This window comes from Salmo salar, chromosome 23 (assembly GCF_965601325.2).
Source record: "Salmo salar chromosome 23, fSalSal1, whole genome shotgun sequence".
In the NCBI taxonomy this organism is placed as follows: domain Eukaryota; kingdom Metazoa; phylum Chordata; class Actinopteri; order Salmoniformes; family Salmonidae; genus Salmo; species Salmo salar.
Genome location: NC_138313.1, coordinates 34,520,015 through 34,532,500, shown reverse-complemented (window position 1 = coordinate 34,532,500; position 12,486 = coordinate 34,520,015). Strand labels below are relative to the sequence as shown.

Sequence of the window (12,486 nt, the reverse complement as noted above, 5' to 3'; positions counted from 1 at the left end):
TCGTCAATCAGTTTATTCCAGTTCAGAATATTAATTATTATTTGTATTTTAACAGCAACAGTTCCATTCTAGACTCGTTTTTAACAATCATTTCTACAGTGTTAATGTTGCGACAGTTCGTTTCTGGTATCAGAACAAAATAGTCAGCACATAGTAACTTCTGATTTAGCTGTACTTTAATTAATGCAAACACGTGTGTGGTAAATGGGTTGTTCGTATATACGGTCTCGCTGTTTTACCTCGCAGGGCAAAACAGAGAAGAAGAGCGACACATCCTATTGTTCTCTCTTTTATACTGACAGAGATAGTTCCTGCTCAATGCTGGCCTGTCCGAGGGAGGAGGAGCGTGGTTTAAACTTGCTCCTCCTGTCGTCGGCGTGTAGGCTGATCCCAGCGTCGTGACGCACTTCCTGTTGCCGGTTGTAGTTCTTCTTGTCTTCAGTTGATTTACTCGCAGTTCATATACTTAATATTGTAGCATAGCTTCCCCAGTATATTATAAAGGTTATGCATACAAATAGCCAGTTCAACCCTAACAACAGTAATATGTACAGTAGGCCTGATCTTTTTTAATCTTTATCTGTACTGTTACTAAGGGTTGCACCATCAGTAACTAGTTAGCTTGCTTTGGCTAATGTTAGCTATTAGCTGTGTAAGTTATAAGGCCACGGGATTGTTTGAAAGCGAAACTCACATCTACTACGAGAGTTCGTACTCCCTTATTTCTGCTTATCATCGCCTGTTATAAAATTACAACAATGCCTTGCTAGTTGACTTGTCCACTGTCGAAGCACTGTTTCCTGAAGCATTCTGCCCTGTTCTGAAAGAACTCCCTGGGTTTACCATAATGCTGTATGCTTGGCCAGGGCGTGTCGTTGTATTAATTTGTTCGTTTTGAGAGACTCATTACTAACATTAAGCACTCCCCACACAAAACACATTGTGGGCGCTCCTCGTTATTTCGCAGCTTTTGTATGAAAGAGAGAAACTCATCCCTGTATTTGCGTTTCATGACAATTGAGCTCAGTCAGAACTTGTGGCTAGCATGAGTCCATTTGATGATAGCGGTGAGTGATGGCAAGTGGGAATGACAAGTCAGTGGCTGACAGGACATCATCTGCTGCTGAACGATAGCGCTGTATCGTGTGTCGCAGAGTGATCTTCAAGAAAACTGTAGAAAAACGATCCGGTGAACCGCGAAGTACACGGGCATCTCCCTCTCCCGCAGCTGCCAAACTGAACAGAGACCACTGCTAAGCAGAGAGCAGAGATACACTTGGCCAAATCAATTCCAGTAATTAACGAAAGAATTATAAAATGTACTCTGACACGTCGCGACCCACACTTTAAGAAAGGCTGCTCTAGAGTATTTTTATTATGTGGGCACATTTGAAGGAAGAAAACTGAACCCTCTATGTTCATTACAAACAGATTTAACTGCTACCATAGGTTACTAACGTAACCCCGGTTCTAAGAACCAAGCTTGATTTAAAATATAAGTTTCTCTCACAACACTATTTTAAAAATCAGGCGACGCGACTCCTTAGTTTGGGAAACGCTGTTTTATGCATACATGGCTGAGAGGCAGTGGGATTGGCGGTGCCAATGTATGTACTTTTTGTTGAGCAACGTATTCAGTAAATATGCACACTGACATACATTCTGAGATAAAATAGTGTGATGTTTATTTATATAAAAGTGTGGGGGGTTTTAACTTTTTCCTGTCTTGTTCTTATCTTCATAATAATGATGTGCAAATGAAACCAAACTGCTCTGCCAGTGAGGTGGGCCAGTGGTCCAGTTTGTGCGTAAGTGTGTGTTGTAGAAACTTACGATAGCCCAGAGCAGTATTTCTGCAGTAGGAAATTGGACAGCTCTTGAAGGATGGGCTGGCTGTGTAGTGCCACAAATTGCTCCCGGCAAACCTGGCAACCCAAGAGAGCACAACATGCTCAGCCACTCTACTGTACTCCCAACACCCAACCAACCGCTCTATTCAACACTGACAGGGGGAGAGAAGCAGAGGTGGAAAAGGAGGAGGGAGGGGATAGAAGACTAGGTAGAGTGATTGGTGCCAATCATTACCGCTGTCGGGTCAGGACCAATTTAATGCATTCCTGAAGAATGACCTAAAGATGCACTCAAACTTTTGTAATATTTCAGCCAGTAGTTGCGAAGGTGGTGGTCACGAGCCAAAAGTGGGCCCTGTTTTGTATGTACTACGTTATCAAATTGTGTACTACAGTACGTCATCCATTTAGCGTGATACGTTACGTCCTGAATTTCTTATTTTTGTTGTTGTCTTCAATTCATATGATATGTTACGAATCCAATTGTTGTGTTTCAGATTCTGGAGTGCATCTTTAATAAAATACCATGTCATATGTTGAGGTGCTGACCTAGTTATTTTGAGCGTTTCCCCTTGCTTTTTGTTCAATTGGCTATGAAATTAGGGAAGAGCACTGAGATTTAAACATGACAAGAAATAACAATACTGAGAAATAACCTCTTCAATACTAATCACTGGAGAGTGGATGAAGAAATAACAGTTGGAAGCCCTTTTCTTCACATAATTCATACAGAAATACCATTATGGTAATTCGGATAGTCTGGATCTTTATAGAACCGGAGCATCTCAATATAGTCTGGTCATCACTCGTTAACACAGCCACAAAGTCATAAACCCTACCTATTCGTACAATTTTTCTTCTTAAAATCTGATTTTAGACCTAACCTTAACCACATTGCTAACCTTATGCCTAACTCTAAGCTTAAATAAACTCTTTGTTTTCAGAATGTTTTGACGATATAGTAAATTTAGACTGTGGCTGTGTTACAGTGAGGGAAAAAAGTATTTGATCCCCTGCTGATTTTGTACGTTTGCCCACTGACAAAGAAATGATCAGTGTATAATTTGAATGGTAGGTTTATTTGAACAGTGAGAGACAAAATAACAAAAAAATCCAGAAAAACGCATGTCAAAAATGTTATAAATTGATTTGCATTTTAATGAGGGAAATAAGTATTTGACCCCTCTGCAAAACATGACTTAGTACTTGGTGGCAAAACCCTTGTTGGCAATCACAGAGGTCAGACGTTTCTTGTAGTTGGCCACCAGGTTTGCACACATCTCAGGAGGGATTTTGTCCCACTTCTCTTTGCAGATCTTCTCCAAGTCATTAAGGTTTCGAGGCTGACGTTTGGCAACTCGAACCTTCAGCTCTCTCCACAGATTTTCTATGGGATTAAGGTCTGGAGACTGGCTAGGCCACTCCAGGACCTTAATGTGCTTCTTCTTGAGCCACTCCTTTGTTGCCTTGGCCGTGTGTTTTGGGTCATTGTCATGCTGGAATACCCATCCACGACCCATTTTCAATGCCCTGGCTGAGGGAAGGAGGTTCTCACCCAAGATTTGACAGTACGTGACCCCGTCCATCGTCCCTTTGATGCGGTGAAGTTGTCCTGTCCCCTTAGCAGAAAAACACCCCCAAAGCATAATGTTTCCACCTCCATGTTTGACGGTGGGGATGGTGTTCTTGGGGTCATAGGAGGCATTCCTCCTCCTCCAAACACGGCGAGTTGAGTTGATGCCAAAGAGTTCCATTTTGGTCTCATCTGACCACAACACTTTCACACAGTTGTCCTCTGAATCATTCAGATGTTCATTGGCAAACTTCAGACAGGCATGTATATGTGCTTTCTTGAGCAGGGGGACCTTGCGGGCGCTGCAGGATTTCAGTCCTTCACGGCGTAGTGTGTTACCAATTGTTTTCTTGGTGACTATGGTCCCAGCTGCCTTGAGATCATTGACAAGATCCTCCCGTGTAGTTCTGGGCTGATTCCTCACCGTTCTTATGATCATTGCAACTCCATGAGGTGAGATCTTGCATGGAGCCCCAGGCTGAGGGAGTTTGACAGTTCTTTTGTTTTTCTTACATTTGCGAATAATCGCACCAAATGTTGTCACCTTCTCACCAAGCTGCTTGGCGATGGTCTTGTAGCCCATTCCAGCCTTGTGTAGGTCTACAATCTTGTCCCTGACATCCTTGGAGAGCTCTTTGGTCTTGGCCATGGTGGAGAGTTTGGAATCTGATTGATTGATTGATTGCTTCTGTGAACAGGTGACTTTTATACAGGTAACAAGCTGAGATTAGGAGCACTCCCTTTAAGAGTGTGCTGCTAATCTCAGCTCGTTACCTGTATAAAAGACACCTGGGAGCCAGAAATCTTTCTGATTGAGAGGGGGTCAAATACTTATTTCCCTCATTAAAATGAGGGAAAACATTTTTGACATGCGTTTTTCTGGATTTTTTGTTGTTGTTATTCTGTCTCTCACTGTTCAAATAAACCTACCATTAAAATTATAGAGACTGATAATTTCTTTGTCAGTGGGCAAACGTACAAAATCAGCAGGGGATCAAATACTTTTTCCCCCTCACTGTATCTAGTTGAAACCATTTAGTATTGTTGACACCTTGAAGTCCTGAGGGGCAGGGAAACACAGTCATATATACACTTTGTAAGGGCCCTCTGTGACAGGACGCAACACCGGGACATATGGCGCTGCCTGCCAACAGCTGTAACGGCATGTATTAAGGGCCAGGCAGACAGTGGTGTAAAGTAATTGACATTGGGGAAGGCCTATAAAAAGGTAGGATACAGGGGAGCTGTGTGCTAAGACTGTAAAAGTTACAGTAATGAAGGTGAGGATTGTACTGTACTAAAGTACCTTGTTCATCGTGTCGACTGTAAGGGCGTGGGTCCAGAAGCAGTCGTGGACGGAGACGAATGTAAGGCCGGCGCTAGAGGAGCACACAGAGTAGAAACATGAGACATAGGGCTAGACGTCGTGGAAGGAAATCGTGGAAACTGGACACCGTAATATGAGGTTACACAGCCTGTGAGACATACTGAGATTTGAGACAACGTGACATACTATGACAATAGTTTATGGGATCAAACAGAAATTGTTATTCAGATGGGTCTTGAGAGCAGACAGTGCATCAGCTGAATGGTGATAGAGTGTGGTAGGGAATGTGATCAGAGGTCCGTCCTGTGTGGTGGGGGTCAGAGGTGAGAGGTCAGTACTTAGTGTACCTGTAGCAGTAGAGAGCAGTCAGCATCATGTGTGTGGAGTCCAGAGAATGGATGAAGTTAGGAGGGAAGGCATTCTTCTGTTTCACTGTGTCTGGCTTCCTGTGGACAGAAAACAAAGAACAGTTGTTCACAGAGAAAGCGTACAGTTACACACACAGTGTGTCTCTCTCGTGCACCCACACACAATTAAGTCCCTGATGACACAAGCACCTGAAAAGCCAGTGTCTTAGTCCACGGATCAGTGCACAGGTAGGTCAGTATGAATTAATAACAAAGAAAAAAAACAGATGTTCAACTGATAGAAGGCAGCTCACCAATACAACCGCACTCTATACTTCCACTTCCTTTAGATGTCCTGTGTAAGCCCACAGCCCCTTTGGGTGTTGGCGAGAAAGGAAAACATATTGCCGTCTTTGCAGCTGTTTTGGCTACTGTCTTCCAACTGAAAGGTTGGAGAAATGTAAATGTCCATTGAGGAGTTTACCACATCAGTCACGGGCCGCTTACAAGGAATGGGACACGGACGTATACAAGAACGCCCGCTACAACCTCCGACGAGCTGGAATCCTATTACACCGGCACCGACACTTGCAGACGATAACTGATTACAAAGGGAAACCCAGCCGTGAAATGCAGTGACGCAGAACTCCCAAACGAGCTAAATGACTTTTATACTCGTGTCGAATAAAATAACACTGAGTCTTGCTTGAAAGCCCCTGTTGCTCCGGATCACTGTGTGATCTCGCTTTCTGTGGCCCATATGAATAAAACTATTGAACAGGTTAACGCTCGAAAGGGAGCTGCTACATGAAATGCGAAAGAAAATCAATGAATATACCAGAAAAAAATAATAAGGCTAAGTGGATTTTGACTCATCGTTAACGCTTAGGCTACATGACATGGGATGTGCAAATTCAAGGCTCTACACTGACATTTTTAACAAGGACCACATTTAGGAGCACAACGAAAGTACATTTGAGTCACCTGGGTGAGACAAATGTTCATCTCCCCCTTTAAGGGGCGGACCTTTACCTCGGTAACATGAGATTCGCATGTCTGTCTGAGAGGTCCATCTTTGTTTGTAGCAGTTGAGCTAGCTCAAACTAACACTGAACAAATTATGTAAATAGCCAAGAAACACAAGGATAAATTCACACTTTAGTGTAAATTATATCTACTTCTATTCCTGTGTGCTTCTAAAAATGTATCTTTCAGTGTTTCACTCAGTGACCAAGGCACTGTTGCTGTGCGAGGTGGGATATATGGGACTCTACGTAGTTCTTTGCGTAGAAATAAGAAATAATTCTTATTTATGTGATTTTTTGTGTGATTAGCTACCAGCTATAAAACAAAACAGCAGAACTAGTTTGAAAATAGCTATGGCAGGATGTTTTTTGCTATATGCTGTATCACAACTCGCACATGTGCTCACGCTACTTTTTCAGTTCGCACAGATCTATTTTTAGGCACATGAGTAAAATGGTCGCACTGTAGAGCCCAGACATTCACTCACAGAGACGATGAGGGAGCATCATGCCACAGAGTTTCTAAACCCAGAGGTGCAACATTGCGAGATTTCCGGGAACGCTTGTGAAACAGACCAAGCAGATAAGGCAGCTGGTGCAAAACAGTGGGATGGAGAAGAACTTACTGTTTAGAGTCATGGGTGATCTGGAGACTTAGGTCCTGGATGGTACCCTTCAGCTGCAGCAGACATGAGGGGAAAAGGGAGGACGACATGAGTGAGTCAGGTAGGTCATTTCACTCAATGAAATTGTGGAGGGGACACTGGATTAGGATTAGACATTCTGTCCACAAACAGGGTAGACTCCCACCACCCAAATCGGTCCTTATTTCTAACAAATTGATGGAAGATCAAATTAATGTGGAGTACATTTTTATTGAATGCCTCTGATTGACCTACAAGTGCTCAGAGGTAACAGACATGACAATAGGACATTCATTACTGGTAAAACCTGACTTGAGCTAGCATGCTAAATACAAGCCTACTGAGACATGTTAACAAAGAGTTTGTCCCCTAGGAGTGATTCTAACTAGTGCGCAATATCTCAACAACATCTATTGACAGAGCAGAAACACACCGCTAGCAACTGTAGGCGCCGTCACAGAAGAGAGGCGTTTGACCAGGCTGAGGTGAAAAATGGAGCCCGTCACTTTCAAATCAATTTCTAAAGCCATTTTTACATCAGCAGATGTCACAAAGTGCTTATACAGAAACACGCATACAACTGCACACACACACACACACACACACACACACACACACACACACACCACACACACACACACAAAGAGCAGTAGAGGAGCCCTGCTCAAGGTGGCAGTGCACTGAGCCGGGACAGAGACAGGCCAGGACACAGTTGATAAAGACCTGAAGTGCTGAGGATAATTTGAGAGATGGAGCTTTCAGAGGTTTCCTCCCCCTGTCTGTCAGTGAGGTCAGCAGAGGTCAAGTGAGGTGAAGAGAGCCCTGTAATTGGTTACTGCTTTCAGGCCCCTCTACCAGTTCAAGACACACCAATAGCCAAACAATAAGATGTCTGCCAGGTGGGTCAATTAGGGGGGGAAAGGGACCTGCTTGTTATTTTCATGATCTCTCCAGTGGACATGTGACAGGCATTAATAGTTACCACAGCCAGATTGATTAAGCTATAGAACATATATTGTATAAATACTCTCATATTTCCCTTTGAAAAGGATTACGTTTGACATGTACGCACTCGTATACCAGCACAGCGGTACAGGGTAACTTTACTGTGGACAAGTGTAGCGGGACAAAAAAGGAAGGCTCGCTGCTTGGGTGTAAGACGTTCAACTGTCCAATGAAAGTTAATATTCTGTTAACTCATAGCCAAATAATGTTGTTGACTCAACCTATACTCGTATATGGTCAAAGCATACATTGGAGAAAACAAAAACACTTCAAAAACCCCACCTCAAACTTGTATCTCAAACAGACTGTTTCAAAAATGCTTACTATTTCCTCATGGAGGATGAGCTGGCCAATCAGCGGCCTACTCGCATTAATATTTTTAATGACCAGTATACGCCCATACGCTGTTGTTGGAGTACGCCCACACCATTCCAACACAGAACAGCTGCTTTAGAACATACTTAAATACCTTTTTTTATATTGTCATTCATTTCGGTCATATTTCATAAGATATCTGGAAACACTGGAGAGTTACTTTCATGCTTCTCTAAGCTCTAACTAAGCAACATCTAGAGTAAGCAACATTTAGTCTTACCATCTGCGTCCGGGTCCGGTGGTAGGGTTGAATGATGGGCAGGCCCAGGGGCGTCACCCACTCCACCGTGTTGCCCGATTTAGCAATGAGCCTGGCGCTCTCCGTCAGCCAGTCCTGAAACAGAGAGGTAGCTACTGAGTGAAAGTAGGACACTTGAAATACCAGGTCACAGCATTCTACTCCTCTGCTGCCAGCTACTGTAGATACACATCAGATCTAGGGGATTCAATTCACTTCCATCACCCACTGTTCACTGGTGAGTACATTTGTGCTCAAATTAGGATGTTTGTGAAATTGAGGAAAATGTGAGAATATAGACACATTACATTCACTCAGCAGCTTGAAAGTATGATCAGTTTAAACTTAGATGCAGTTTCTTCCGTGATTATATCTATCCGTGCAAACAAATGGAGAGTTTTCAAAGAAACAGGTGGTGCGTTGTTGCTTGCAGACAACAGAACACTAGCATAGATATAACAGAGCAACAGTGCTGGCCTGGCTGTTGCCGAGTCTGACATATATGGCTTCCATTCAAGAGAGAGCATTAGGGTCCTAGAGGTCCTCATCCACAGCCTCAGTGTAGGAGACTAATATTTACATTTCACATTTGAATCATTTCTTATCCAGAGAGATTTAAAGTAGTGAGTGCGTACATTGTTATGCTGGTCCCCATGGCAATCGAATCCACAACCCTGGCATTACAAGTGTCATGCTCTACCAACTGATCCACACGACCCAGCTAGCAGGCAGGCCCAAAGCTGGCCCATTAATCAGACTGCTTTCTGGCCCTCTTTCCCCTCCTAATCATCCTACCTCTCCCCCTCCTTCATCCAGGAACTCCCAGCCAGGTACAGGGAGGAGGGGGAGAGGGGGAGGGGTTGATCATGTACTGTAACTAGCCACCGCTGCACTCTTCTTGAGACTGCTGTGTAGACCCAGCAGGACCTGACCAATTTAGAGACGAACCGGGAGCCGGAGCAAGATGAAGGGGGAATATTTCATTTGAGCTGGGGCTGTGTGCCCTCACCATAAAGCTACACTGATCATTCTTTCTCTAATGGTTTTAATGCATGAGCCCATGCATATGATGAACGAGCACGGCTACTGTGCTAATAGTAAAGCAAACTATAGTCGTTAATAATAAGTGCTGGGTCAACTGTGGAGCTGGTAAATGGATATATTAGTAATGTGTGTCATGCAGGGTACCTGGATCTCCCTGGTGCCGGTGAACATCTCCTTCAGACTGCTGAACACCTGTTGGACCAGGTAGTGAGAGGCATCCCATATGTACTCCTGCAATCACAACACAATCTCAATGGCAGAACAATACATATATCCAAATCCAACACATGTATATTTATTTATAGGCACATAATCAAAATGAGTAAAAGACCAAGCACAGAATCCAGAGGAACTCCACAAGGTAAATGATGTGCTGTTCCATAAAATAACTCCTGGGTTGATTTGAATAGGGGGGGTTGCATTGTAACAAACCTCCACCTCGCAACCCCGAACTGTTCACACCCCTCTTGTTGGCAAAGAGAAAACATTTGCCGTTTTAAAGATGAACTATGCAGAAATCGCTCCGCCATTTCCTGGTTGCTACAATTCTAACATTTTGCCTAAATGTAGTTTGTGACAAAACAAGCAAGTATAGTGTAGAGAATCATTGTACCATCTAAACCGCTGTGAAATATATTTTCCATAACCAAAAATATTGTATTTTCAGCTGTTTGAAGATGGTGTACAAAACTGAAAGTAAAAGACTCCAAATTAAACTTAATGGGAAGCATAGAAATAGCACACATAGAACAGATCTGTCGCTTCTTAGACTTGCATTCAATGACAATGTATTTATTTTATTTATTTAACTAGGCAAGTCAGTTAGGAACTAGTCGTGTCCCCGAAAAAGTTACATATTGCCTGCAATTTTACATGTGTGTTCATATGATACCAGGAGTCGAATCCCGGACCAAATCGTATTGACCCCATTCTGGGTCTGGATCTGGCCTGCGGTCCGCCTATTGAACATGGTTGCAGTAGGTTATAATAATCACCATTTTAATAGGTATCAATGATTTTGGTGTAAAATTCGACTGAAAAGAAAAGGTATAAATTCATGATGATATTGCTGCGCTCAACTAAATGGATATCAGAAGTATGAACGTCACATTACAGTGCTATATGAACTTCACATTGGGGCGGCAGGTAGCCTAGTGGTTAGAGCGTTGGACTAGTAACCGAAAGGTTGCAAGATCAAATCCCTGAGCTGACAAGGTAAAAATCTGTCGTTCTGCCCCTGAACAAGGCAGTAAACCCACTGTTCCTAGGCTGTCATTGAAAATAAGAGTTTGTTCTTAACTGACTTGCCTAGTTAAATAAAGATAAAAAAATAAACAGTGTTTTAAAAAGATTTGTAGATACAGGTATATCACAGAATTCACTCTTTAACCCCACAGAAGCCTTTTTCCAATATGGCTGCCAAACAACTGCATTTCAATGGGATAAGGCGGTTTTCACAGTAATAACAGTTCCCATTACATTGTTCCCAGATTCCCTGTTCAACTAATGAGACAATTTCCCTGGCTGTTAGACGGGAAACACACAAGATGAAATAAGATTAGGTTAAGATGAGATTAGGTATTATAATAGGTCTGTGTGCTTATGTGAAGTAGCTAAAGAATAATAAAATCAATAGCTAATATAGACAGATACAGTTTAAGACGTCTCACAGCTGTCAGTATGACACGTGTCACATTACTCGTAACACAGTCGTATGTTATAGGAGATGATTATGTGATACTATTCATCCAGAAAGGCCACAGCTTGTGACATCAAAAACCAACAATTACATAGATGACTGGTAGGCCGTACCTTGGGGAAGTCATCGACCTCCTTGAGCCTCTTCTCTATCTGGAGGCGTCCTCCGTAGCGTGTCACCCCGTACACCACCGTCATCACCGTCTGCTTCACCACCTTCCTGCTGATGAAGCCCTCCAGCACCTGGGCGATCTTCAGACCCTTCTCTGAGTCCCGCGCACGGAACTCCTCCACCTATAAAACACACAGAGCACCAAACACACAGTCTGACTGTCATCTTGTCTAAAGGGAACCGTACTGACTCAAAAGAGTATCATACATTAACTCTGACAGTCCTATAGCATAACATGGGAGCATAAGAGAACCACATTGGGCTGCAGACAGTACATTGATTTAGACTGTCAGTGAATGACACAGTTATCACACATTGATTCAACAGGCCAGTGGCTTTAGCAGCAGTTTGCTGTATAGCCTGTACAGAACCTTCTACAAGCGAACAGTCTAAATCAATGAACTGCAATCACCTTAAAGACACACCAGGTGTGTCCTTCCTGTAAACATTGTTGCCTTGATGATTGGTGCCCTGTATGTACTGGAGGTGTTTGTCCTCCAAGACTCGGAGTGGAGCTGATTTCATCAGCTGCTTTCTAATAAGCGGTTGACTGGACAATTTTATCTTTACTTAACTAGGCAAGTCAGTTAAGAACAAATTCTTATTTTCAATGACGGCCTAGGAACAGTGGGTTAACTGCCTTGTTCAGGGGCAGAACGACAGATTTTTACCTTGTCAGCTCTGGGATTTGATCTTGCAACCTTTCTGTTACTAGTCCAACGCTCTAACCACTAGGCTACCTGCCGCCCCAATGAGGAGAAGGGAGCAGGAAGCGCTGCCACAGCAGCATTCTGAAAGCAGTCCAGCTCATTGACGCATACGCTCCAGCTAAACGCGACTTGATGTTTTTGGCTTTTTTTAAAACACAGCATAAATGCATCTCCGCTCTCAGCATAGACTCAAATTGTCTCCCATCTAAAATAGGTAGCTTGGTCAGCGCAAAATCCTTGGGCTGTGCCTTCTACGCTGCAGGGACTGGGCTCAGGGAGGCCTGGGGTGAGAGGTAAAGTAAAGTCTGCTCTGACTAGTCTGAGGAGAGCAGGTGCTGTTATTGCAGACTGTGCTAAGGAAAAAGTACACCGTTGTTCCCTAGGTATCCAACCACCTAGATAAATAAAGGAGCAAGCTCAATAATGAGACACTCTTCAAGTACAACATTATTTATTCATTGATAAACTATGGATTTCA

The 12,486-nt window shown here is 43.2% G+C and overlaps 1 protein-coding gene across 2 annotated transcripts in view; it reads right to left on the bottom strand.

Annotated features, from left to right (window-relative positions):
- LOC106584450 (DNA-directed RNA polymerase, mitochondrial) overlaps window positions 1-12,486 on the bottom strand; it is a 47,983-nt gene that overhangs the window by 10,804 nt on the left and 24,693 nt on the right. Inside the window, exons 13-20 of one of the 2 annotated variants that reach the window (XM_014169805.3) lie at window positions 11,241-11,420; window positions 9,573-9,659; window positions 8,367-8,480; window positions 6,749-6,801; window positions 5,098-5,196; window positions 4,730-4,802; window positions 1,834-1,925; window positions 159-1,236 (exon numbers count right to left, since the gene is read on the bottom strand). In XM_014169805.3, the coding sequence (XP_014025280.2) occupies window positions 1,041-1,236; window positions 1,834-1,925; window positions 4,730-4,802; window positions 5,098-5,196; window positions 6,749-6,801; window positions 8,367-8,480; window positions 9,573-9,659; window positions 11,241-11,420 (894 nt within the window). In that variant the 3' untranslated portion in view covers window positions 159-1,040. Of the gene's footprint in view, window positions 1-158; window positions 1,237-1,833; window positions 1,926-4,729; window positions 4,803-5,097; window positions 5,197-6,748; window positions 6,802-8,366; window positions 8,481-9,572; window positions 9,660-11,240; window positions 11,421-12,486 lie in introns of those variants that run through there. The other variant, XM_045706004.2, reaches the window with a different exon arrangement.